General features: G+C 49.6%; 1 protein-coding gene and 1 long non-coding RNA gene across 2 annotated transcripts; both read left to right on the top strand.

The window, feature by feature from the left end:
* The first annotated feature begins 744 nt into the window (after nucleotides 1-744).
* On the top strand, nucleotides 745-6,263 carry EN1 (engrailed homeobox 1). Its single transcript, XM_032145930.1, has 2 exons — nucleotides 745-2,102; nucleotides 5,163-6,263. Exons 1-2 carry the CDS (start codon nucleotides 1,232-1,234, stop codon nucleotides 5,477-5,479), a joined length of 1,188 nt encoding a protein of 395 aa, XP_032001821.1. The 5' UTR covers nucleotides 745-1,231; the 3' UTR covers nucleotides 5,480-6,263.
* A 6,047-nt stretch (nucleotides 6,264-12,310) lies between these two features.
* LOC131382424 (uncharacterized) lies at nucleotides 12,311-14,755 on the top strand. Its single transcript, XR_009211894.1, has 4 exons — nucleotides 12,311-13,456; nucleotides 13,868-13,966; nucleotides 14,051-14,107; nucleotides 14,322-14,755. It is a non-coding gene; the product is annotated as an uncharacterized LOC131382424 (long non-coding RNA).
* The last annotated feature ends 12,810 nt before the right edge of the window (nucleotides 14,756-27,565 follow it).

Raw genomic sequence — 27,565 nt, 5'->3', positions numbered from 1 at the left:
GTCTATTTCACATCACCGACCTCCTTGTCTCACTCCCCCTCCCTCCACTACACACACCCAAACCCACACGACCCACAAACACACAAACCGGCAGTGACAACAACCACTCATCCTTCAGTAACAGCAACCAGAGACAGAGGAGAAAATAAAAAGCTGAGTTTCTTAGGCGTGGGGGTGCAAAACAGCCAGGCTCCTGCCTACTGCCCCTGCTCCCGGAGCTCACAGACCCATAATCCTGCATTTCTCCAACAAGTTGTTTGTGGAGTTGCTTCTCCATTTGCCTACATCCCAAAATCCACCCCTCCCGGGTTTCTTCTGCCCCCTCCTCCGTCCCGGCCTTAAGGAGGGGGAGGGACGCGGGTGCGGGTGCGGGTGGGGGAGGGCGGACCCGACGCACAGGGCCAGCGCCGCGGCGCCCCCTCTCCGCCCGCGGCTGACGCCCCCGGATTATTTATCCGCAAAGTCCCGCGCGCGCCCATTGGGCCGAGGCCCGAGTGTCAGCGCGAGTCCCGGCTCGCCATTGGCTCCGCACACGTGCGGCCCTGACTCACGTGCTTCCGGTTTGAAGGCAAAAAGTGTGCCTGGGTGATTTTTTTTTTAAGCGAGAGAGTTTGTGCAAAGATCCGAGCTGTCAGAGATTTGAAAAAAAAAAAAAAAAAAAAAACCCAGCCCGGCGCTGGCGGAGACGCGCTCTCCCTGCAAAAAAAGCAAAGGCGATTAAAGGCGCTGCCAGCCTCACGCTCTGGGCACAGCTGAGCGTGACACTCGGGGAAGTCAAACCCGTCACTACTGCCTAGGAAGATGGCTAGACTTTAAATATTATTTTTTCCCTTTAAGAAAAAAATTATTGGAGCTTTTTTCTCTTTTTCTTGCTTTCTTTTTCCTTTTCTTTTTCTTTTTTTCCTTCATTTTTTTGGCCGTGGCTTACTCCCCATTTAAATCAAATCATTGAATCTGGTTGCAGAAAGAAAAAAGAAATAGCCAAGTGTCTCCATATCTGGATGTCTACAAATTAGAGAGGGAGAGACAGCGAGATCTATCTGCTAGATAAGAGCGAGCGATCCAGGCCAGACGCCTGAGCTTTTTTCCTGCACCCGCCCCGTGCCTTCGCTGGGGCTTCGCCTGCCTCCTTCCTCCGCGCACCCCCACGGGCCGCTGGCAAAGTGGGGTGGGGAGCGAGGCGGTGGGGGCGGGGGCCGACGCGGCGGCCGGGGCGGCGGGGCGGCCGAGCATGGAAGAACAGCAGCCGGAACCTAAAAGTCAGCGCGACTCGGGCCTCGGCGCGGCGGCGGCGGCGGCGACTCCGGGCGGCCTCAGCCTGAGCCTCAGTCCGGGCGCCAGCGGCAGCAGCGGCAGCGATGGAGACAGCGTGCCGGTGTCCCCGCAGCCTGCGCCCCCCTCGCCGCCGGCGGCGCCTTGCCTGCCGCCCCTGGCCCACCACCCGCACCTCCCCCCACACCCCCCGCCCCCGCCGCCTCAGCATCTCGCGGCGCCTGCTCACCAGCCGCAGCCAGCGGCCCAGCTGCACCGCACCACCAACTTTTTCATCGACAACATCCTGAGGCCGGACTTCGGCTGCAAAAAGGAGCAGCCGCCACCGCAGCTTCTGGTGGCTGCGGCGGCCAGAGGAGGCGCAGGAGGAGGAGGCCGGGTCGAGCGTGACAGAGGCCAGACTGCCGCAGGTAGAGACCCTGTCCACCCGTTGGGCACCCGGGCGCCAGGCGCTGCCTCGCTCCTGTGCGCCCCGGACGCGAACTGTGGCCCACCCGACGGCTCCCAGCCAGCCGCTGCTGGCGCGGGCGCGTCTAAAGCTGGGAACCCGGCTGCAGCGGCGGCGGCGGCGGCGGCAGCGGCCGCGGCGGCAGTGGCAGCGGCGGCGGCGGCCGCAGCAGCCAAGCCCTCGGACAGCGGTGGCGGCGGCAGTGGAGGCGGCGCGGGGAGCCCCGGAGCGCAGGGCACCAAATACCCGGAGCACGGCAACCCGGCTATCCTACTTATGGGCTCAGCCAACGGCGGGCCCGTGGTCAAAACTGACTCGCAGCAGCCTCTCGTATGGCCCGCCTGGGTGTACTGCACACGTTATTCGGATCGTCCATCCTCCGGTGAGTACCCAACTCCGGGCTGCGCCATGCCTTCTGGCCCCGCGGACTGCCCCAGAACGCCAAGCTGCGGCGCTAGGGAGAGCAAACCCGGCCTCGGGTACTCCAAGTCTCTCTCACGCCTGCTTCCTCACCCCAGTTCCAGCCACAACCGAATGTTCACCCAGCTATGCGATCCTGGCCTCTGCGGCCACCACCCGAGAAGCTACAGCTCGTGGCACAGGAGGCTCGAGTCTCGATTCTTTGATTTTGAACTCTGAATCCCTGGGGCCTTCTTTGTCTCTTATCTTTATTATTCTTAGGAAAAGTACATAGTCAGTGATTTTCTTTCCAGGGTGTTTAGATATGGCAGGAAGGTGGGCCTAGTGATGTGTGTCTGAAATCCCACCAGCCTGATCGTCCGGAGGCCAGATTTGACCAGAGAAGGCCTTGTTCAGAAAAATTATATTCACTGTGTGTCCTTACAAACACAAACACCATCTCGATATTTTCTGTGGAGAGACCGTTTACACTGATAAATACGGGAACACACAGGAAGACAGGGAGGAAAGCGTCTGAAAGCCGTCCCTCTCCCCCGGCCAGGTAGCGAAAAGAGTCTGACCCGGGTGGGTAGAATCCAGGGAAAGGCAGTTGCCAAAAAGGTGAGTGCTGGCAGCCCTTGGTTTTCTGGAGCTGAAAAACAGTGGGAGAGGAGAGAAAACAGGTCAGGCTCAGGCCAGGAAGCATGGCCAAGGGCATGAGAGCCAGTTTCCTCCGTAGCTTCTCCGCGGAACGGCTTCCACATCCTCCCCGCGCGGCGCTTTCCTTTTTTCACCCGCACATCCAGCAGATGTCTGGCATCCGTAGGCCTGTTTTTCTCGGCTTTCCCTCCACCACTTTTCGGTGTGCCCCTCGCGTTTGGTGAACCCGAGGAGGAGACCTGAGCTGGGCTCCGGGAGAGAAGGCCAAGGCCTGCCCGACGCCCCGGCCCGTAGTGTCTGGGAGAGCGGCAGAAGGTTTGGCCCAAGATCAGCACTCCAGGCACCGGGTCCGGCAGGGGGCCGGGAACAACGTAGCCACGCGCCGCTTTCCTCTGGCTGGTCTCTCGCCGCCCCACAGCTGCCGGCCGGGCGCGGATCGATGCGCACTATCAGCTCCCGCCATCTCGAGCCCCGTTATTGACACGTCGGGCTCCCTGAACCTCCGAAAAGCTGCTTTGATTGACTCGCCTGATGGATAGAGTGATTGAGCTGTCAGGCTGCACCGCTCGGGCTGGCCGGGAGACTACGATTTTATTACAAGATTCCGTGCCTCTGCACACACATACAACAACACTTCAACACGTCCCGGATGCACAACGCGCAGTGGGGCCTTTTCGGGGCTGTGCGCATTTCCTGGGCTATTTCTCCCCGCTCAGCTAATTACGAATCAAATCCCCAGTTCTGCTCTGGAGAGGGCCTTGGCTTTGTTCTTGGCCACTTTCCTTCTTATGGGCCTGGGTAGGTAGGGGACCAGCTCCTTCTCATGCTTGGGCAGTTGGGGGAGGAGAGGATGAGCCTCGACCCAGATCTGAGTAGCTGCAGTATGCTAGGCCTGGACTCTTTTGTCATAGGACAGCTGGTTACCCCAGGCTCTTGCCTGCCCTAGGAATAGGCTGCCCAGCTTGCCTCTCTGTAGCTAGGTTTGGAGATGCCGGCAAAGATCCTTCTTTCCAGACAGTTTTAGAGATGAACAGGCCTGACAGGGACTTAACTTGGCTCAGCAAGCTACCATATCCAAGGCAGGACCCAGCAAGTAAATGCCAGAAGACTTGGATGTGGAAGCAGGTGGGCAGAGATGCAGGCTTTTGAGGCACACATCAACAGTTCAATCCTCTCCTGGTTTTCCCGCTTTCCCTCCTTCCTTTCTCAGTGGGCCCTCCTCCCAGACTAGTATTTGAGGGGAACTTCACCTTTCTGAGGAGGTTTCCTGTGGCCCCTTCCCATTCCTATCTGGTGGTCAAAGCACATTGTTTTTTTTTTCTGGGTTGTCCCTGTCTCCCTCCCTCTCCTTCTTTTTGCTCATGGATGGGGGAAGGGGCTGCAGTCTCCTTGCAAATGTCATCAGTAGGCAGAGAAAGCCAATCTGGCTTGTTTTTGTTATTCAGGAGTTTTTAATCCTGAAATTGCAGCAGTTCAAAGGGGAGATGAGGAAGACCCGGATAAGGGAGACGCTGCCCCATGCAGCCGGTTAGAGGAATGTGGAAGGCCCTCCTTTTCTTATTGGCACCATCCAAGGGGCAAGGCTGAAAACCCAGGGTCCAGGGTCATGAGGATGGATCAGGGCCTTTTCTTCTCCTTCAGAGAAGGGATGGTCCCTGCATCCCTGAGACCCTAGAAAAGGCTCCCTTTAGGCCAAAGAGAAAGAAGGCGAGGAGGTGTGTGTGGGAGGGTGGGGTGGCGGGGGGGGGGGCAGACACCAAATACTTTGGAGCTGAACAGCCCTCTCCCAGCCCGCTCACTATTCCGTTGTTTTCTGGGGTCAATAGCTACAAGCAGATGGGGTCTTATTGTAGGTTCTCCTGTAGGTACGATTCTTGAGGAGGAGAGGAAGATTAGTTTGTAGGCTGGCGACTCCCCCAGGGCCTGTCCTCACTGCCCCAGTCCTATCTATTCCGGGGCTGTGAGGACAGCAGGCCCCTGGCCCCCAACTCTGGGCTGGGCCAGATGAGCTCCAAATATCTCCTCATCTTGGATTCCTGCCCTCTTGGCCGGGAAATGTGATTTCGGTCTGTCCCTGACTTTCCTGCGAGAATTGGGGTGTGGGGTGCACCTACAACCTCAACCAGCTTTCCTTCACTGCTCCTTTGCCCTCCCAAAGGGAACCCAGAGACCCCAGTGGTCTGGCGAGGGGCACTTCGATCGAGGGATTGGCTGGCGGGAGGGAGCCAGGGGTTCAGCAGGGCCTCCGAGATCGCCCCGGAAGCGCGGGGCTCGCGGCCCAGCTCGGCAATGCAATTCTCACGGCTTCCTTTGCCCTCTCCCCCCTCCCTTCTGCCCTCCGTCCCCACCCCCACCCTCACCCCGGCCCTCTCCGCCGCTGCAGGTCCGCGCACCAGGAAGCTGAAGAAGAAGAAGAACGAGAAGGAGGACAAGCGGCCGCGGACGGCGTTCACGGCCGAGCAGCTGCAGAGACTCAAGGCGGAGTTCCAGGCAAACCGCTACATCACCGAGCAGCGGCGGCAGACCCTGGCCCAGGAGCTCAGCCTCAACGAGTCCCAGATCAAGATCTGGTTCCAGAACAAGCGCGCCAAGATCAAGAAAGCCACAGGCATTAAGAACGGCTTGGCACTGCACCTCATGGCCCAGGGACTGTACAACCACTCCACCACTACGGTCCAGGACAAAGACGAGAGCGAGTAGCCGCCACCGGCCGGGGCCGCGCGGTCAGGCCGCCGCGCCCGCGTCCGCTCCCGGCACCGCGGCCGTCGCCTCCCGGCCCCTCGCTGGGGGAGAAAGCGTCTGCTCAAAGGAGGGAGGGAGCGAAGGGAAAAGAGCTAGAGAGACGGAAAGAGAGCCTCAGAATGGACAATGACGTTGAAACGCAGCATTTTTGAAAAGGGAGAAAGACTTGGACAGGTGCTATCGAAAAATAAGATCTATTCTCTATTCACAGTATAAGGGACGAAACTGCGAACTCCTTAAAGCTCTATCTAGCCAAACCGCTTACGACCTTGTATATATTTAATTTCAGGTAAGGAAAACACATACGTGTAGCGATCTCTATTTGCTGGACATTTTTATTAATCTCCTTTATTATTATTGTTATAATTATTATAATTATTATAATTATTTTATCCCCTCCCCCACCGCCTCGCTGCCCCCAGCCCAGTTTCGTTTTCGTTGCCTTTTTCATTTGAATGTCATTGCTTCTCCGGTGCCTCCCGACCCGCATCGCTGGCCCTGGTTTCTCTGGGACTTTTCTTTGTGTGCGTGAGTGTGTTTCCTTTCGTGTCTGCCCACCTCCTCTCCCCCACCTCCCGGGCCCCTTCTGTCGGTCTGTCTATTCTGCCCCCCTTTCGTTTTCCGGAGACTTGTTGAGAAATACGACCCCACAGACTGCGAGACTGAACCGCCGCTACAAGCCAAAGATTTTATTATGTTCAGAAACCTGTAGTCTGAAATAAAGTGTACACTGTGCTCACGAGCGCTGGCGGCCCTCCTGTTTGCGGGCTCGGGAAGGGCGTGGGTCCGGGCACACAGCGCCCCAGCGCCCCTGCGCACGCCGGGCGGGAAGCCGGCCGGGCCTTGCGATCACCGCACAACGAATGCAGGGGCGAAGGGGAAGCGCGGCCCAGATTTGGGTTTGGCCTGGATCTGAAGGGTCTGGCGGGACACGCCTGGTCTCCGATTGCGTTCAAGGGAACTCAAAGGCCGACAACCCCAGTCCTGGCTTCGGAAACGCTGCCCGGACTGCGGGGCAGCTCCCCGCACCGGTCCAGGCCCAGCCCAGTGGCGGTCTCCTCTTGTACAACCTGCTCTTCACTCCAACCTGCACTTTTCTGTTTCTTTCTTTCTTTTATTCCTCCTGGTGCAGGTTTTGCTGCAGATTTTTTTCATCCAGAGATAGAAGGTGGCCTGCCTTCCTCCCTCCCCGACAGACAGCCCGCTTGGGCGAGGGGCACTTTGGCCTGGCCTCTCGTCTGCCTGGACTCACTGCACTTCGTTTGGGGGAGGGCTTCTGTTGGCGAAGCAGCAGGTCCGGGGGCGGCCCGCGGAGCCTCGCGGGGCTCGGATCTCCTGGTCCTGCAATGCCGGAGGAAAGGAGGCCCAAATGCTGGGAAAGCTGTTCGGAGTGGCTGCTTGGGCCTTGAACCCGAGGTGGGCGCGGGTCTGCCCTGTCTGGGCCCTAAACCAAAGAGGGTTCCCTTAGGCATCCCAACAAAGCCTAACTTTCTTCCTCACCAAGGGAGGGGGCGCACGTAGAAGCCCCCAGGGCCCTCAGGACACCCTGGGTTCCCAGAAGGAAATGTCTGGCCTCTTGCTGCCAAACACTGGGGCCCATCCTTCCAGGGCAGGAGCTGCTCTCAGATCTTAAGAGGTTAAGGGGAGGAAGGGAAGGTTCCTTCTCAGGAGGTGTTATCTCTCGTTTGTCCAGGATTTTTTTAAATTGTAAATTCCACTCCCACATTTTTTCTCTCTTCTGCAATATGCATGTGTATACCTATACATGTGCAGCTAGACAGGCAGGTGTCCACACATACTTGTGTGCGTATATGATAATGTGCAGATATTGGTGCACCTAAGTTCCTACCAGCTTTTTGTGTATTCCTGTACCCATGAGTATTGTGCAACTGATTTTCTTCTCCAATTAGATGCACAATTAGACGTTTGTGAGTGCACTGTGTGTACCTGCATGAATTTGCGTTTGCACACTGGAATGTCTGCAGGTGTGTTTGCTGGGTTTGAGCATGTGTGAGAACCCTGTTCTCTGTGCTCTTCCCTTGAGTTTCTCAACTGTTTTTGTAGGATTGATTTTGTGCAAAATGATAGTGGCTAGTTATTCCACCTTTTTTATTGAAAAATTTCCCCTGATTTGGCCCAATGTACTGTTCGCTCGCTCCTGGCCAGGGAACTAACAGGGCTAGATCTCAATCCCAGGAAGCCTAGGTGCCCTCCAAATCCCTACATAAGGGTTTGGGGGCTGGAGTGGAATTGGAGGGTGCATTTGACACTGCTGTGTGTTCCCAATTTTATTGCAGTTGATTTTCTTCCTTCCATCTGTCCATTGTTTTCTGGAGGAGTAACTCTTGCATATAATAGGTGCTCAACCAATCTTTGTGGGCAGAGTTAGAAGCAGTGAGATGGGCCCTTCCCTGGGGTTGGTCCAGGGGAGTTGTTTTCTGGTAGTCAAAAGCCTGTGCTTTGCTTTCCTTGGGGAGTGGGCTTGGAATCTTCAAGCCTTCCAGGCTTTCCTGTTAAACAGTCTGAGGCCTGGGTCTTGGAGCACCCTTCTCCTAATACAGACCTCTCAGAATTTCAGGAAGAGTCCCATTCCATTTCACCTTCCCAGCACATCCAGATGTGATGTTAAGGATGCTCAACTCTATATATTGGAGAAACTTACTATTTTGAATGTCTGGGAATTGGCTACACTCCCTTCTCCCCTCCCTATTGTGGCCCCTTAGGATATCCAAGTTCCCCAAGACTGCCAGGTCCAGAGGCTGGGACAGAGGTCGGTGTGAGCAGCAACTCTAGGAACCACCCCATTCCTCATGCTCCCCTTCCTCTATCCAAGAGATCAAAGCCAAGAGCTCTTTCCTTTAACCCAGTGAGAGGAGGAGAAGGTGGTCACCCATCCCCATGATTGCATCAGTAAAGTGTATAGACGTGAGTGTCATTATTATGTAATTTGGTTTCTTACCCATTATCTCCTTTTATCTTCCAATCACTATGGGAAAATGGATTTCTCTTCATTGTTCAGTGAAAGAACATGAAGCTCTGAGAACTTAAACATTTTGTTTGTGCCTCCTCCTTGACTACGTGTGTCTAAGTCTCATCTACCTCAAGGATCTGGCCAAGGCCCTGAAGCCATCATCCAGGATGACTTTCCCATCTTCTCTTCATTTTTCCTTCTTTCTGATTGGAGTAGAGGAGAGGGGAGGAGGATTCTGGTGGGACCTTTTTCTTGCATGCCCTTAAAAAAAAAGAAACTAATAATGATCATAAACGGGCATTGATTTCTCTGATTTATGGGGCTGGCTTAGTGAGCCGCCTGTGTATTAAGGTTTGGGGCTGCAGATAAATAAATACTTGAGCATGCCATCCCAACTTCCTCATTTTCTGCTTTTCCCTTTTTTTTAAAGATTGAATTGAACCATAAACTTAAATCTTCCTCAGCCTAAAAGGAAATACATGCTAGCTGAGTCTAAACAGTATTGATCCCTGGTTCTTTCTGAGGGCAAGGGTCTCTGTTTTCTTGCTGGAAACTCTCTTTTCTTCAGTAAGGTTAGGGAGAAGGCCATGGATGGGGCTGAGGGAAGGCAGGAGGAAAGTGGAAGGAGAGGGTGTTGTGGTATTTGGGAGTGTGGGGTTGCTTGGTGTGATTGCATGGGTTTGTGTGTATTCGTGGGTTGTACTGTGTGTGAGCATTTGTATAGGGATGGTACTGAGTATATTTATTTAGGTTTGGGAGGTGGATTTGTGTGCTTTGGGTATATGGCCTCTAGTAGTGACTGTTTGATGTCTGTGGGTGTGTGTATGTGTACCCAGTTCTTAAGCTCCCTAGATGGGGCTGCCCAGGGAACAGAACAGTGACCTGCTTGTCTTCACCCTCCCAGGCCCCCACACCCATCTGTCACCTGTGGCAGGGTTTCTAGAGATAATACCATGGGGGAGGCCACTGTGCCCCAGGACACCCCAAACCCCAACACTCTCAGTAGAAAAAAGGCCCCAAAAAGGGCCAAGCTGCAAGGCAGGGGTGAGCTTTGGCTGTCTCCTAGAGGTCCAGGAGATGCAGGCCAGGGCCAGACTCTGCACCCTGGATGAATGTGTCTGCCGTGGCTTCTGTGGGGTGGCCATCAATTCCTTCCATGGCCAGCCTGGTTTTTGATTTGTGCGAATGAGAGAGGCCGTTCTTCTGGCAATCTAGCCAACCCACTATCCTCTGCTTCTACCATACAGGGGAGCAGGGCAGAGAAGGGTAGAGAGGCATCCGAGTGTCCTCCCCAGCTTCACCTCAGAGCCTGGACCCTTTTAGTCTGGATGTCTCAGTGGGTTCCAATTGAAGACTATGCTCATACCCGTCTGTGGGAGGTGGCAGAGTATCTTCATCCCTCCTCACTCCCACCAGAAACCTCCATTGTCCTCTCTCACTTTGAACTCTGGGGAGAGGGTTTCTCTTCTTTGGCAACCTGTGGAAAGGGGAAGGGCTAGGGACTCTGTCAGCCTCCACACCTCCCCAAATGCTTTAGGCCGGTCTTTTAATGCAGTGTCAGTGTTGGAAGTGTCCTCAGGGATTCTTGAATTACAAAATCCTGAGAGAAAAAGTGCCCCAAGAGAAAGCACAAGGCAAATGAGAGGCAAAGTCCTTAGATTTCCTATCAGTCCAGGCCTCTTCTCACTGTGCCATCAAGTGGGTAATGTCAACACGCATGCAGTCACAATGCATACATGTACACACTTCCACACATAAATGCATAAGCATGCACACACTCATGTGGATACATATGCACACATGCAAAACATAGGCATGTATACAAATGTCAATGGAATACAGTGTGTTCACAGCAAGCACATGGACATTGCCTGGGTAGAAGGCTCTGGCACACAACTATACATGAGCCAGGAATACACATACGGGTGTCCAAGATGCACCTGCATGCCCCAGCTGGTGGGCTTCACGCCTAGCCAGGGGAAGGAAAGGACATTGTTTCCAGGGCTCAGGACAGACCTGTGTGCCCTCTCCTTTCTGTGGAAGCCACCAAAAGGAGAGGCAGCCCCTTCCCTCTCCCCTGGAGGCAGCTGGTCCATTCCAGGTGCCTGTGCTCAGACACAGACCCAATGCTACAACCCTCTCCCACCAGCAAGTACATCCAGTGCCCTCCCAGCTGTAGCTCTTGGGACTGGAGCAGACCCAGGGCAAGAGGAGGCAAACATCTCAAACAGATTTCTCAGAGGCTTGGTAAGTCATGGGCCATTAAAATTTGCTCCTTGAATTTGCTTCAAATACAGCCTTCTCCAGCTGGGTGCCACTCTGGAGATGGAGTAGGCCCCTCCACTCTGGAATTCTACCCACAGGTATGGGGGTGGGGTGTTTTGAGGACATTTGGGAAGATTTCAGGCTATAGTAATGGAAGACTCTAGGTATGCGTGACCCAATAGAAAAGCAGAAATGTATTGTGTGTGCAGGCACACACAACCTGAAAAGAGTATTCTTATCAACAGCTTGTGACTCTGCCTTGGGCAGGGAGGTGGGTGGGAGTTCTAGGAGGGGGCAGGAGATTGTAGAGGAAAATAGTGAGTACTTGCCTCCCCCTCCTCAACTCTGATGAGTGGGGTATAAAGCCAGGCACAACTTAGACACTGTCAGCCAGCAACAGATTCCTCTCTGCCCCCTGCCACCACACAAGCGCACGGAGAAAGCTCCATCTGGGGTGCTAGCATTCTCCCCTCCTCCTGAAGACCTGGTCTGCAGGCCTCCAGGACCAGCGCAGAGGGGCGGGAGCCTCCTGTGAGAGAGATGAGAGGCCAAAGACAGAAGGGACCCAGGAGAATTTCTGATTCAACCACAACTGCTGCAAGAGTGGGCTTGGGCCCTGACAGCAGCAACCAGGCCCTGACAGCAACCATTTCCTGCAGCGAGACCCACGGTTCTGCCATCTGATAAAGAGAACACAGTGGAAAACTGGACGGAGAGAGCTGGGAAGAAGCCGCCTCCACACTCCCAATTTCAATACTGAATCCTGAAGAAAACAAAAGCGAGTCCCAGTAACGATTACAGCACGGCTGTCCTTGCCCTTCCCCCGCCCCTTCACCTCCAGGTACAGGACTTGTCCATTTGGCAGAGTGCAGGCAATTCAGAAGACGCCACTCCCAGAAATTCAAAATTAACATAATCATTAATCACTGAGGGCCTTCCATGCACATTGCTAGCCATTTAACACAATTTATTTCCTTCAACCACATACATTTCTGTGTGTTGCCTACTATAATCCCCACCTTACAGATAAGAAAAGTGAGGTCCAGGGTCATCCTGCTAAGGTCGCACCAAATCACGTTGAAGTCTATACTGTAGTTACTTAGAAGAATGGTTTGCAGTCGCATAGCGCAGTGTCAAGTCTCCACATTGGTCCTGGACCTTGGCACCTGGGGGAGCAGGGGGAGCACAGATTTGCGTGAAGGGCTGTTATTCCTCCTCTCCTTCAGTCTTAACTAGGAGTAGCCTCAGCACCTTTCCAGCCCTCTTCCCTCTCACTCTGTAACTCAGCTCCGAGTTCCTGCTCGGACACCCCTACTCTACACCTCCGACCTGGGTCTCAGATTAGCGTCCCAAGAGATTCCGATCTTTTCCCAGATTAAGATGCCCCTCTCCCCGCACAATCAGCAGTTTTCCCCCTCACACTTTCCTCCCGCACCTGCGTCCAGACTGGGTCAGCCGAAACGGCCCGCCCCATCCGGGCATCTTGGCCTTGCTCCAACCCGACCGGAGCTGCCCGGGCCCGGCGCGGTCCGCGGAGGGCGCTTCTTACAGGCACTTCCGGTCAGCGCAGCCCAGGCCGCAGGAGGGTACCGTCCTGGACCTCCTCTCTCTAGTGGGGGCTGGAGATGGGAGTGCAACTGGGGCTCCGCCGAGGTTCTGAGGGCACTTCGCCCCCGCCACCCCAGGAACTTCGAAACCCCAAATCTTCTTGCCCAGCGCGGGGCGCGGGCCCTGCCCACCAGCTCTCCAGGGACCCGCGCGGAAAGGCAGTCCCGGCCACCTCCCCGCGCCAGGGTCCGGGCAAGCGTCTGAAAGCTGTGCTTGGGTCGCAGGCTCCAGCCATCGCCCCTCACCCCCGGTTCTCCCGGGCCACTGTTCATTGCACAGTTTCGATTTGTTGAGGCCGGGGTCTCCTCTTCTTTCCTCACCATCTTTTTCTATGAGCTCCCCGCCTCTGTGTTCCTCCTCATCCTCTGCTCCAAGGTTTCCGTTTTTGGCACCGGAGGCCGCCCTTCTGCGACCAGCCTTCTCCGGCCGCTCGGACTCGGCCTCTGCAGCGGGGTGCACCCGGGCGTCCCTTCGGCTCCCGGCCCTCCCTCTCTCCTCGTCGCCCAGCCCTGCCTCCAAGTTTGCGCCCCTGGCTGCCCCGCGCCGCGGCTCAACTGGACATCCGAAGGCTCCGACTGTCCGCTCCCCTCCCCTCCCCCGGCCGACACGTGGGGACCAGCGCTGACTTTGGGTGCGGCCACGCTGTTCCCCGCTGCTCTCCAGTCACCCCTGTTCTCTTTGACTCTCGGGCTTCCGAGTAGGGGCTCCCGGAGTATTACCAGGGAAAAGGGGAGCGCCCTTCCCCTGGTAACGAGACTAGCCACGCAATGTCGGCTGCGCAAACTGGGCCTCGGAGCGACCAGGCCCGGGTCAAACCAGGAAGGGGGGGAGGGGTGGACAGCAAGGCTGAAGAGACCTGACTTTATTTGTGTTGCTTCAACTTGTCCTGAATGGTTACACGAGGCGCGCGCTCTTGCACACACACCGCGGGCAGCCCAAACCCTCGCTGGCTCGGCCCGCCGGCTCCTAGCCCTGCCAGTCCTTAGCCGGCTCTGAGCCACTGGAGTCAGAAGGCTAGGGCGCCTGCCTTCTCGGTGCGGGCTGGGAGGACCTGCTCGCGAAGGGCTGCCAACTGAACTTTCCTGTACTAGGTGAGCCCCTTCTGAAATCCTCGCTGCGGGATACTTTTTTTTTTTTTTTTGAGGGGGCGAGAGGAAGTTGCAGAGCAGCTCCGGCCCCACCACCTCTTTCCCCAATAAAGCCACCATCCTCAGGGCGCAGAGATTTGTCCTCCTCCTCTCCTTTCTTGGAGCTATGTGGCCAGTTCTCTTACCCAGGCAAAGCTGAGGTTTCCTGCTCGGGTTCACTGTTTACTTAAGATTTCTTTAAAACTTAGCGGCGCCAACTCGCCCTAGCTCTGCGCCTTCCCTGGCGGCCCCCACCCAGGCCTGGAGGAACTTTCAGAAGGGTGAGGCCGGGCAGGCGGGGGCGAGGAGGCCGCGGCCTGGCAGGAGCTGTTCTTCCATCCTTTGCTGGATTTCCCGCGCCTTCTATCCCTGCAGATTGAGCTCTGGCCTTCACCCCGGCCTCCTAACTTCAGGTCCGCCCGAGTGCCCTCCTCTCGGCAGGCGGAGGCTCACAGCTCTGTCGGGAGTAGGGACGTAGGTACCCCAGGGAGGACGCCTGAACCTAGTTCCACGCTTATCTGGCCTCGAGTTTCATATCCATTCTTCATGTCCTCACAGGGCTGACCGCATTGTGGTGCAAAGTGACAAGTCGAGTGTTGGCTTGGGGACTGCGATGTAAGTGAGGGACCCTGGGTGTTGGTGGAGGGGAGAATGGAGGGATTATTGCCCACTCCTCCCTCCGCCGTGCCAAGTTCAGCTAGAAGTTAACAAAGTTTGCTTTTCGGGATTGAACTTGTCTAGGGTTCTCCGACCGCGCAGGGCTTGGGGTTAGGGAAAGGAGGCGCAGAGTCCTTTGTGCCCATCGCGTGCAAACTTTGGCCCCAAACAGGACCGGCCACCAGGAAGGGAACCAGGTATGCGCTGGGGTCCCGGGCGGCGCCCTGGCAGCGGACGTTCCCGCAGGTAGTGCGCGACTCTTGCCCCAGGAAGAAGTCGCTGCTGCCTGCAGGGTGGCCTTGGAGAGGCTCGGGCCTCCATTGAGACTGCTCACTTCCTTTTCTCCGGGACCACGGCCCTTCAGCTTTTTCCGCCCTAGGCTCCCCCACCTCCTCTGTTCCCCATGGGAGAGTTATTTGAGGGCTTTTCGGAGTTGGGATTTGGCCCACCAATCCTAGCAAGTCAAGGCCCGCCCGGCTAGGCGCGGAGAGGCGGCCTCCCTCCCGCTACCCGGGGTGGAGTAGGGACCCCCTTTCCCCTAGAGACCCTCTAGCACCTGAGTGTTGATGATCACTACTTTAAATTAAAAGTCTCTTTTCTCCTTTCCGTCTAAGCCTCAACTTAGTTTCAGAGACTGAAGCGTGAAAGCTCTTTTATGGAGATTACCGATGCTTCATTTATTCCCGCGAATGGCAAACACAGCCCGGGAAAAACCGAGCGAGCGAGCTCCTTGTCTCGGATCCTCAGCCGTCTCCGTGTTCACAAGCTCACTTGGCTGTGAGACGCCGTCGGGGAAAGCCCCTGCCGTGGCTTCCCTGGGGAAGGGAATTGCGCGTTCGCTAGTGTGGCAGTCCGCAAGCATCCCTGGGTGGGACAGCGGTCTAGCCTCAGAGGCCCCGCCTTGAGAGCTGAGACATTTGGGGCTAGGGAAAGTGGTAGACGTCCAGGGTGTCAGCCCTGAAGATCCCTGAGGTTCTGTGCTTATGTGAGTGTGACGATCTTGGTTATCCTCACTCCAAACCCACCCTTCCACTCCCTATTTTCAGTGGAATCCAGGGGAACTTGGGGCGCATTACACTGGGGGAGCTAGGAGCCCCATGTACCATATCCTGATCTCATTCACGTTCCCATCCAACCTTACACCAGCCCCTGTAACCTTTTCCGTGCTTGGCCAAGAGGCTGTGTCCATAGTAAGCACTTTGGTGAGGCTGTTTTATATTTGCATGTCTGCCAAATACAGCCCCTAAGAGCAGGCAACACGCCCCTGGAAAGGGTGGGTCATTTTGGAAACAGATCCAGAGCCGTTGAAACTCTGGAATACAAAACTTACCTTGTGATCTGGCGGTTGTCTCCTCCGCAATCAGGGATGCTTTGACCATTTCACAAGGGGCAGTTGGAAGGAAGTGATAATAGCCTCCGGCAGGAAACACAACGGAGGGTTTTTATTCTTTTTAGACAGAACAGAGAAGTTTGAATAAGGAAAAGTATAAGCTCCTAAAAGAGAATTTCCAGAGTTCAGGCTTAAATTCCTTTGTGACACTGTGTTATTAACTCCAACGCAGTGGCGTCTCCACATTCCGGCCATCCCACTCTGGGAGCCCCTGTAACACAAAAGCTATTGCTGGGGGTGGGGGGAGGTAGCCAGGAGGGGCCACCAGCCTCCCTTCCTCCCACCTTAGCCAATGCACAGGTTGCAGGGATAGTGCCAGCGCTGCTTTTGTTTAGAGGGGCTTGCTCTAAGACACATCTTACAGACACGAGTATGGGAGTTTCCCTGGGGGTCAACATGGACCAGGCTAAAAGTGATATAGTCTCCCTTGTTATACAGCCAATGACTTGTCTATAGCATGCAAGGAAGTAGGGCCCTTTTGGTTGCCCTGTCTGCCCTTAATGGGTAATGACAGTTTCACCATAAAGGTCCTCAGTGGCTAAGAGGGATAGGGTAAGTGGTTTTTTGAGAGCAAGATCACCCCACAGAGCCTGGGGAGGTCCCACTGGCGCTATAAGGGAAGGTGAGGCTAGCCTAGTTGGGGACATGCTACATGAAGCCTATTTGAACACACAGCACTAAGTTGGGAAAGGCAGAGAGAGAGCTTGCTGTTTGACTGAACAGTTGCCAACTTTCATTAATTACTCAGTCATTTTAATGTGAAAGCGAATACCAAAATGCGCTCATGCCCATTCTGAATTAATGGCCTGCAAAATTAGATGAGGAGGGGGCCAAAGGGTGAGTTGAGGTGTTCAGAGGAGTATTCAACCCTTCTTTCAAACCTAGAAAGTGCCCCCCACCAAATGCCTGAGGTGCTGGTCAGTGAGTTGAAAAACTAAAGCAAAAGCTATTCCTTAGTGAACAGAGGTTGGATTCTAATGATGACAAACATCAGAAGGAAACCTTCCTTGGGTTCTCATTAATTATTCAATCATGCAACATGGCTTAAACCAAGTGCCTGTGATGTTCTGGGTACTGGGGTGGGCCCCCGTGGGATGGACACCTGATGTTCCAGGAGCCCATGCCCCCGGATATTCATCTGAACCGAACAAATTTCTGAAGGCTACACCTGGGTGTTTGGAATATGTCAGAACCTATCTCTTAACTTCCATAATGTCAAGGCAATTCTTGTGGGACCATTTTTATTGGTTAACTTAGTTGAATTTATAATCTGTGAAATAGAAAACAAAGTCAGGTTTAGGTGCACATAACTTAGTTTATTATGTCAAAAGTTTCAGGAAAAAAAAAACTTTATTCCTTGCTTCCACCGTATGCCATCTGTTTACATAGCAAAATGAAACCACAGGTTTGTAGAATTTAGAGATGATAGTTGCTTTTCCTTGATACTTTCCCTCCTCATCCTTGTGTTTCTTCTCAGGTGCTTTTGATGTGCCTGCATTTTTGATGGCCGCATTCTCTTGAAATGTGGTTGTGCAGAGCAGTCCCAGATAGCTTTCAGAAGTGTGGCCTTGGGTTTGGAATGGAGCATGTAAGGACAGGATACAGAGTGACTTGCTGCCTTCTGGGTGTCATATAAAGTGGATGAAGCCAGAGGGGCACCCTGCTGAAATGACTCCCCAGTCTATTTTTGGGCCACATTCTTCAGAGTTATTACTAAGGAAAATAACTTCATCATAAGCATCACATTTCTGCATGGGCAAAACTTGGGCAGAAATTTGAAACACCCTTCTGGGCCCATTTTATGTTTAATTGCTTTCGATAAATTCACCATTGCAAGCCTCGTCCTTGAAGCTTACATTCTTGGAATTCTAGGACTCTTTCTGGGATTCTTTTAGGCATAGTCTATACATGTAGACCAGTTTCAGTAAAAATGACAGTGAAATAGGAGTTGGCTGAAGTCAAAGAAACAGCAATGTGGTTGTTTAAACTGCTTTCCTTCACCTTTCCCAGGCCAGATTTTGGTGGAGAGCAGGCTAGTGGCTGGTCTTCCTATGAAGTGTACCACGTGCCTGACCTCTTAGTTTGATAGGGTGTAGGTCAGAAAAAGACTAGGGTCTGACACCACCAGAATTCCCTTTTTTAAAATGAAGTGAGTTTGCCCCTAATAAAGACCGTTTATAAAAGCCAAGGATATTATGTCCCTGGGGAGAAATTCAGAACTGGCCTCTGAGCTGAAAGATGACTGGTTTCTTGCTGGTGTCTTGGTTAGGAAATCAAACTTGAGGCCTTTGAAGAGTGTTCGTGTGTCTGTTTCAGGAGGTTATAATGCTTACTCAGAGGCTGGTCTTGAATTTCTTCAACCTAAGGGAAAGTCTCTTTTTTGATATTATTTTTTATAGTGAAGGACCTGATAAAGGAGATGGCTCCTTGCACTTTTCCTTGGGAACCCTAGTCATTGAGCTGGCAGCCTCTCTGTGGGGTCAAGGATTTCATATGCACAGAGGTGGGAAGCCACGATCAAACAGAGCGAGTCCCAGAACCACCCAGAATAAAGACGAAAAAAAAAAACCCTCTTGGATTATCTGACTCAATATCCTTGGCACCAGGACAAACAAGAGTCATACTAATCCCTTACAGTTTTTCTAAACATATCTAGAATCTCATCTCTGATTTTCCGAGAGACAGATGTCAGAGTGAAAATGGAAGTTTATGCCACGGTTTGACCATTTTGGCTTTTATTTTTCTATTTTCTTATATGGGAGGAGTGAAGAGATGGAAGAGAAGAGAATTTCTGGGAATCTTTAATGGTAGACATAAGGCTGATCTTTTTTTAAAACTGGAGTTTGCTGTTTAATAAATAAAACTCCACATGTCAATCTGGGAAATGTGATGTTTATTTGAGTGGATAAAAGATTCATGAAGAGTGGTATCATGTGGTGTGTTGGGTGCGTTTCTTTCCATTTCTAGATTCATGTTTGGAAGGAGGCAGATGCCTTCCCTCAGGTAACCCAGGGTTCGAGCTAGGGCCTAGCTTTGTGGGCAGTCCTCAGCCTTAGGGACCTTCATGAGCAGCAGAAGATATCCAAACTCCCAGGCTGGGGGTCATTTTTTTCTGGTCTTCTAGGTGCCTGTCCACGCCCCTCAACTGAGGTAGTAGGAAATGAACACAGATCACCTTATGGGAAAAGGACTAGAGAGGTGCCCTTCAGATTTCAGTGTTCAGTTTAGCCTGTTTTCCTTCCATTACTGTGTGTTTGAATGGTGGGAACTTTTTATCTGGAAGGGAATTATTCCTGTGCACAATTGTCAGTCCTGCCAGGAAAGTTATGGCTGCCCTATAAAAGAGGACTGCCTGTCTCCCTTTGTCCTAGGTTGGGAAGGCCTCCTGGTCAATAAATACATATTAATCATGTAAAAGGATTGACATGCAAATGAAGGGCATCATTGACAAGCCTTGGATGGCAGAGGGGAACCCTGCTGCAGCTGTGGTCCTGGCTGAAAAAGCCGGGGCTGCACCAGGATCTTTGCTTGTTGTTTTCTGAAGGGTTAAATGCCTTTTTCCAATAAATATGTGAAAGAGTTAATTGGGCTAGAGATGGTTTTAGGATCTTTTGCTTTGCATGCTTCTTAGCTCTGCCAAGTCTCCAGATTTTTTTTCTTCCTATTTTAAGTCTGGCATTAAGCAGGCCACCCTTTGGATCGCCCTGTCTCTCGGCCCAACTGGAAGCCTCCAAAGGTATTTTGTTCTTTCCATCAAAGAAAAGTTGAACTAATCAGAGAAATGGTTAAAAGCTTAGATGAATTTTTGGAGGAATGCCTGATATTGCAGGAATAATTGTTAGTTGCCATTATGAATTATTGCTTATAAAATAGTGTAATGTATATTATTGTGGCTTTCTTTACAGAGCAAAGGCACTACAAAATAACCTTGCTATAGCAACACCAAGCTTTGACTCAGATTTTTCTATATGCGTGGCACCTGTGGGTATGTATATTTCATAACAATAGTTTTTAATATGCATATGACCACTGAAAAATATGATTTTGGTGTCAGGATATACATGGAAAATCTTATGTTTATAAAGACAAAATAAAATTCATTATTATATGTTCCCAGCTCATCTTTGGGGTGAATATATTTGCTTTATCTATAATGAATCATTAGGATATAAGAAAATATTTTAACCTCACTGATAGACTAAGTTACTATATATGCTGAAATAAGTGATGAGAATCATTTGTGCTGATGAATGTTCTAACTTTGATGTTCCTTTATGGGTGCAGATGTTTAAGAGGTGGACAATTGGAATTTGGTGGACAATTCAGGCTCTGAGTTATATCTGTGGGCACTTGTCAGCCAGGAGGCTTGCATTTAGTAACTCTGGAAATGGAGCATAAAGCAGCTGGTTTTGGTAATATTCCTGCTCAGGCCATAGGTGTCTAAATGGGCCCTGCTTTGGTAAAGACTATAGATACCTGGAGATTCTGGCATATCAGGCCCTAGGAACAGTTTTTGGGGAAACACATACATGGGCTTGGTTGCTGTATTTCTTTTATGGTCTACGTCTAATCTTATCTAATGCTCTGCAACTGAATATCAGGTCCTGTCACACAAACCGGAGGAAAGCAAGAAGAATGTAAATGGTCTTCCCCTCCTAACGTGAAGCACTAAATGCTACCTTGTGAATTAAATGTACCTGTGGATGACCTGGGGACCCAGCTTTTTCTGTATTTTTGGGTTATATTAGTAGTGACCAACTAAGATATTGACTTGCCAAAACGTTCGAATTTTCCTTGTAGATAAATTTGCAAAAAGGATGTTTTCTGATAGAGGCTTGTTAGCTCTGAAAATCCACACCTAGTTCAAAATCAAACACTAAATCTTCGAAATTCTTGCTATGAACATAATATATTTGATGTACTTTATTAATATTTATCTGGATTGTAGGTGAATCAAGTATTACCTAAAATTCAAATCCACTGAACGTGTTGTCTATTGAATTGCTGTGTGTGTATTTGTATGTATGTGTAAAGAAGAGCGTAGCTACTGCCAGAGATAAATTATTTAGCATTATTTTCCTATATTGTGGAGAGGCAGGCTAGCCTCAATTTTTGGATTATGATTTGTATTATGAAGTGCTTATCAAATGTTTTTCAAAGATTAGTTTAATTTTAATTAAATAAACCTTTCTCAAGAGGAGGCTCCCAACTATTTCTTGTACCCAGAGGCTAACGTACTTGTTGTTTTTAATTATTTTCTGCTGTTACCCAAACTGCTTTGGGTACTCCTGCCCAATTAAGTCAAAGGCACAGGTTCCTTATACACAATATGTTTAATATTTAATTTTAATTAAATTAATTAAATTGTTTATTTAATTTTATGTGCATTATTGTGCATAGAATAATGCAAAATTCATGATAGTAAGAATTGGGGTGGGGAGGTGAATCAGAGAGCTTTCAAACAAGCTAATTACAATTTCCCCTTCATTTCCAGGGGAAACATCCTAACATAAGGCAAAAGATAAACCTGAAGTTTCTCTGCAGCATCCCATGGCTTTTAGCCACCGTAGAGTTGAGTTTGTTGGCCTCTTTCATCCTATGGAGCTTGCCTCGCAATTTTCAGCTATAGCGGTTGCTCTGCAGAGGAAAGGGTATATGCAAGTATGTACACGCTGTTGTCACAGCTCATGCTCCAGTAACATTTTCTACTTTGCTGAACACAGAGCTACCAGCACAGTGCTCCTGGGGAAGGACCATTTTCTACCCAGAGACAACGGCAAAACTTGCAGTAACGTCTTTCTACTCAGGAAGGGCCCATCCCAATGGCTTTGAGCTGCCTAAGCCAGAGCAGTGCTTAAGAATTTGGAGACATTGGCAGGGTCCACCTTTTGGTTGGAAGCAGTTCCTTTTAGGGAGGGGTCCTTTTGCCTGGCTCAGTTTCCATTACAGTTTGCATCCTTAGGGCATAATTTCTCAGGAGTGTTTTTATCTGCACAGCGATAGCCTTTGCTGTCTCACACTAGAGTCTTAATTCTCAGGATATTCGTTTGAACAGAAATAGGATATAGACACCAAAAAAAAAGCCCCAGAATACTTGGGTTTGTTCCCGTTTGAGTTGTCCCTAAAATGATGAGCTCTGGAGTCAAACATTTTCAAGTGCCTCAGTTGAAGGAACCCACTGAATTTTGACGCATTTTATTGTCTCTCTTCTCTATTTTCCTGATGTAAAATAATGACATTTTTACCATTACGGTCAGTCACTTGGGACATCTGAGCCAAACTTTCCAGAATTGACCTCATGAAGTGGTGTAAACTTCTTTTCATTTTAGGGTTTTGCTTATCTGGGCCACAGTTGAATATTTACACTTAACATCACTCTATATATTTTTCCTTTGGGTAGGGGATAGTTTATTTCTTGATGCCTCCTGCTTATTGAAACTTGTTAACCATACTTAATGAGATCTAACCTTTAACTTGATTCTCTCAGCCACTGAGAAAAAAGGAGAAATAAAAAAAAAATGGAAAGAAGGAAAAGAGAGAGAGAGAAGAAACTAGGGCTAGTGTCCTTAGGTAAAGTTTCGGTTTCACTAGCTACCTTACGTGAGAATGGAGCTGCTAAAAATAAACTCTCTTTCTCTTTGTTGTTGTTGTTTTTTTTTTTCCCTCTAAGGCTGGTTTTGTTTCAGTAGATTAAATATTATTATAAAAGTAGCTGATGATGCAGTAAATTAAAAATCAGGTTGTGGAATGTTTTGCAAAAGCCTTTTTATTTCTATGGCACTTAACCAGTTGAAGCAAACATTAGTTTTAAACCAAAAGCATTTGTCAGGAGGAGTTTTTGCTTCAAATAAGAGTTTGGAAAATACAGGGAAGTACAGTTAGCCAGAATGGACCTAGTAAAAAGAGACCCTGAATTTGGAGAGAGATTAATGTTGGCTCACTATGCATAGAAAAATGTCACTTTCTCTCTCTCTATTTATATTGCTCATCTGTAAGCTTAAAGACATTTTTTAGTATAAAACATAAGTTTGGGTAGCTGTAAGATATATCTGAGGACAGATGCAATCGAATTTGTAGGGCACTGCTGTGTCACCACATTTAGCATCAAATTATGAATTAAACAAGAAGAATGAATAACAAATTAGGATTCGCCTAAGCTTAGCTTTGTGCAGTGGGACAATGAAAATTTATTTGAATGCTATTCCTTGATGAGGTTACAGATTTTCTCCCAACAGAAGATACACATTAATGCTGTGGAGACAATTATTGGAAGTTCATTTTCTGTGCACATCTTAGAAATCTTTTCAGGGAAATGGAAAGCTACGGTGAAGAGTCAGATTTTAGAAATCCCCCTTCCCTATGTAACTTTTCCTATGGAACTTTCAGTGTAGGATAGATTTGTTAAGAGAATATTTTGGAGGATGATATCAGAAATGTCCAAGCTGAGTTGTATGTGGGGTTTTTGTTTGCTTGTTGCTGTTTTTGTTTTGTTTTTGCTGATGTGTAAGAAAACTGTTGGCTTTTAGGGCTTCTACAACAGGCTGAAAATGACAGGCTTCTTACAGCTGGGCAGTTCGTTAAAAAATACCACACTTTCTAAAGCCGACAGCACTTTAAAAAGTACAGTCAACTGTACTCCTCCTCACCTAACTGGAACCGGGAAATACTGTGTTGTGGCCCTCACTAATGCTTTCACCACATGCTGACATTCAGGGGAAGAAAGGAAAGGTTGCTGGGAACATTAACAATGGAGCAGAGAAGTTAGATATACTAGGAGTAATTTATTGGGTTGCTGGATATGAAAAAAACTTTTCAAGCCCCTAATATAACCCACGTGCATCATCATTCTAAGATTATTAAAGAGACTAAATAGAGAGACATCTCAAGTAGACATAAGAACACCACCAGGATACATACCTACGGTATTGTGGAAAACTAAGACAAAACATAATGCTGTACCACTGATGTCTGTTTGTTATGTAGGCAGATGTTTTACATAAATGATGTTGCCTTATTTTTTAAATCAACTTTTTATTTTCAAGGAGTTTTAGATTTACAAATAAGTTGTGAAGCCTGTCGCCTTATTTTTATTACAGGCATTACCATTGTGAGTATAATTTCTTCCTTCTGAGGAGGTGTGGATATGACACAGTTTGCTTAGTGTTAACAGAGTTTCTGGCTCCCTGGAAGAAGGGGCAGAGACCTCACATGCAAATCAGGTTATAAAGTAAAATAACAGTTAAATGTATTCAAATAGCAGATTGTATACAAAAAAAAAAAAAAAATAGCCAAGTTTAGTCCAAAGACCAGCTTTGCAAGGACTGTTTTTATGCAGGTAACCTTGTGGTTTCATCACTTCTTCCTCCCCTGGCCTGTTTGTTTCTGCAGACAAAGTCAATGTTATCTTGCTGTGTCTTTCTTGGTGTCACCTTTGAGATTCGGACAAAAACTGGGGAAAAACCTGAGGCACGACCTCTATCCCCACCTAGTTGTCTTCACTTCCAGGTCCAAGGAAGACTTGCTTATCGCCAAGGTCAGCCTGGTGCTGTGTGTCCGTGCCGTAGTAATTCTGTTCTGTAACCTTGAGCCCTAAATTGCTAATTTCCTGCATTGGGTTTTATTTCAAAATGGGCTTAATTTTTGAAGAGTTGGAGGCTAGGGAGGTAAGAGTGGTAGGAAAAAAACCCCTTTTGGAAATCAATAACCAAAATCATTTCTCAGAGGTCTTAAAAAGATGGAATTGACTGCCTCCTCCTGCAGTTCCTCCACCCCCCGCCTGCCTCCACCCCTATGTGTTAATCACATTCAGGCCAAAGGCAGGGAGGGCTACCTGGCTGCAGCCCAAAGGACATTTTATTTTATTTACAGATGAGCTGTTAACCCTTGAAACACAGATTCATCTGAGAGCTCTGGCTTCCCCATTTCAGCAGTTCAAGCTCAGAGCTGCAACAGGACTTGCCTTAATTAGCTGTGTCATTCAGAACATGGCCAACAAGCTGCAGGCCTGAGAGGAGGGGCCGACCGGCATCCTTCCAGCTGCCTCCAAAGCCTGTCCACCAGAAGGGACTCCTTCAACACGTGTGCAGCCCAGGACCTGGCCACAGAGTGGACTCAACTCCAGATTCCTGTGGAACCTGGCTGCGTTCCTTTACCAAGTGGGGCTCCAGGCAACCACCTCACACCTGGGCTTGCCATTCCAAATAATAGTTGACTTCTTGGAAGTAATGACTTTGAATGGATATGTTCTTATTTCAGTAGTACTGCAACTCCTCAAAATCTTTTAATAGCTTCTCTTTTGGAATTACCTTTAAGAGTTAGTTTACAAATCGCATATTCACACACGCACCCAGTCATAGACACAAAAAAGGAGTCTTGTTATTTTATACCCGAACCTCACTCTTGCTCAAAATAGCATTTCCCAGTTTGATCACTCACCTTCTTCATCAGACTTGGCTCAGAACTCCTTTAGACTCTTTCCCAAACTTAGATCCTCCCTTAAGAAGGAAATTTCTCTACCACTGAGGATTTTCAAAAGAATGTGCCACAGGCTCTCACGGCACTTTCAGAAGAGGAATTCTTAAGAGGTTTTAAGCATGGCAGTGTAATCGGAATAAATGTATGAATTTCCAGGGTGTGTCTTTGGAAGGGGACAAAACACATTTGGATGTGAAAGTTCTGGGTTGGTGGAAATTCCAGTTGTGAAACATTATTGCCACCAAACCTGCAGCACCCCTCCTACCCCCACTACCAGCCTGAACCTTGCTCTTCTGGGTGCTGGTGAACTATGAACATTTTCAAGTGAATATTTGTTCCAATTTCAAGAAAGGTAGTGCAGGCTCCTCAGACACAAATCAAATGGCCTGTTTAAGGGCATGTTGAAATGCCTGGGGTGAGAGGATCTTGCAATGGTTCTGTCTTTTACCAAACTCTTTCTACTTGCATCTTTAAAACTTTTCTCACATAATACAGATGTATAGACAACAATGACGAATAAAAATGCATTAGCCATGAACCATCTTCTGAGAATACAAATACATTTCTGGTGACAGAAAGACCTAATCTGTATGGAACATGCTTCTTTGTTTATATATATATGCCCCAGGAAGCCCCACCCTTTCTTCTAGAAACAAGCACATTGGAACAGAGCAGGAGGGAGAGTGGAATACTCCCTGATAGGCCTGAACATGTGGCATTAGTAAATCAAGGGTTCCCAGTACAATTTGGGGGAAGATAATCTGATATTTGACATTTGAAAGATAGCATCAAAGGAGTCCTGACTGAAAAAATCCGAGCTCACTGGGATTTTCTTAGACATAAATTGCTAGTTAGCTCTGTTTTATTTTGAGTTATTTTTGCAGGCTTCTAACCTTTCCAGTGCTTAATCGAGCCCTGCTGTAGGTGGATTTTCTTTATGGAGGGAGTACACAGTGCCCCAGGGAAGGGCTTGGCCTGAATCCTCAGTGTGCATGGGAGGAGGTGCCTGGAGTGGAAGGGATCCCATCGCACTGGGTGAGGTGCGAGAAGACGGGTGTGTGTGGATTGGGCCAGCCGAGGTGAGGCTGCAGGGAGGGATGTGGTGTGGGAGCCAGCTCTCCTGGCAGGCCTGACCACTACCTCTGGGAGACCAGGCTGCTCTCTTCAGCAGAGGGCACTGTGCCGGCATTGGAATGTCTGGTCCTGCTGTCAGCTGTGTGACCTTGGGCAGGACTCCTGCCGTCTCTGGATGTGAGCCTATCATTTGCAAAATGTGATGATTGGATTAGCTCTGCAATTCCCTACTTGGGGTTCTTGTCAGGAGTATTGGGGGAGGAGGGCCCTCTGACAAGTCTCAATGTTTTAAGGTGATTGCTGGAAGTATATCTGTGCTCTGCTTGTGTAGGATGCCCTGGCCAACAAGATTGGACATTGTCTTGTTTTGGGCTGAAGACAGAACAGCTCACTGCACTTGCCAATGCTGCTGCATGTGCCCAGAAGTTCTGACTGGCAGTTACATGTGTATATGATGAATAAAAATAGGAAAATGAATGGATCATTATTTAATACCTATTTTTTAAAGTAGCATTTATAAGATACCCGGCATACTGTTGGCTCCTAGTAAATGGTAGTTATTATTATTATTAACATTATTACAGCCAATCTGGTTGGCCAAAGCTTTCAAAATGTGGGTGGTAGCAGGAACATTCTGTCTTTGATGGGGAAATGGTTGGGAGCTGCAGTGGGGCTGGTTTGCAAGCCCCTCCATGCAATAATGTGGTCTTAGGCTTCTCTGGCGGCAGGTTCCTAGTGCTGGTAGACAGGGTGGGTGTGGGGATTAGTGGCAGTTCCCAAGCACTGAACCTGAGGAAGCACTGACAGCCAGTCCCTCTCCTTGGCTCCTTCTTAGCTCAGAGCTGACTCAGGCTGCAGATGGGCTGGCCACCCACTCTGGTGGGCAGGGTTCTGTGACTATCCCTGAAAAGCTTAGGGGTCCAGTTACTTGCCTGTTCACTAACTGTGGGTTGCCTACTTTGATGAGGACAGGGATGGGGTTAGGGAGAGACCCAAGACTTAGAAGGGACAGTTTGCTTCCTCAGTGAATTTCAAATCTAGTTCATGGCGAGGTAATGTGGTTCAGAATACCATTGCCCAATCGCTTTTCTAGAATTTTATGCCATACATCATAGCAAAAACTACCATTCATTGATGCATTGATTACGTATCTGCCCAACACTCTCCCTGGCTATTTGCATACATTATCTCATTGACTCCTTATATCAGTCTTTTAGGACGCATCAGTATTTCCATTTTATAATTTCAAACACTGATGCTCAGGGAGGCTAAGTAACTTTCACAGGATCACATAGGTAGAGAGTGGCAGAGCTGGAATTTAAAGCCCATTCTCTTTCTAAATAGTGCAAATTTGCTTCCATATGATGAAATATCTTACAGTATGAAGATGGCAAACATTAGGAAACTCCTGAAGATCTATAGAGTGAATGGTAATCCAGATAGGCTTCCAGGAGGAAGGGAGTTTTGAGTTGGCTCTT

The sequence above is a fragment of the Hylobates moloch genome, unplaced genomic scaffold, assembly GCF_009828535.3.
Source record: "Hylobates moloch isolate HMO894 unplaced genomic scaffold, HMol_V3 SCAFFOLD_24, whole genome shotgun sequence".
NCBI lineage: Eukaryota > Metazoa > Chordata > Mammalia > Primates > Hylobatidae > Hylobates > Hylobates moloch.
Note: the sequence above shows the minus strand (reverse complement) of the source record. Positions and strands in the feature narration are given on the sequence as shown.

What these genes read in the sequence shown, in the direction of transcription:
- EN1 (XM_032145930.1), top strand. Translation starts at nt 1,232, where the DNA reads ATGGAAGAACAGCAGCCGGAACCTAAAAGTCAGCGCGACTCGGGCCTC. An exon ending in TTCGGATCGTCCATCCTCCG is followed by an intron (nt 2,103 to 5,162) that starts GTGAGTACCCAA and finishes CCGCCGCTGCAG; the next exon opens with GTCCGCGCACCAGGAAGCTG.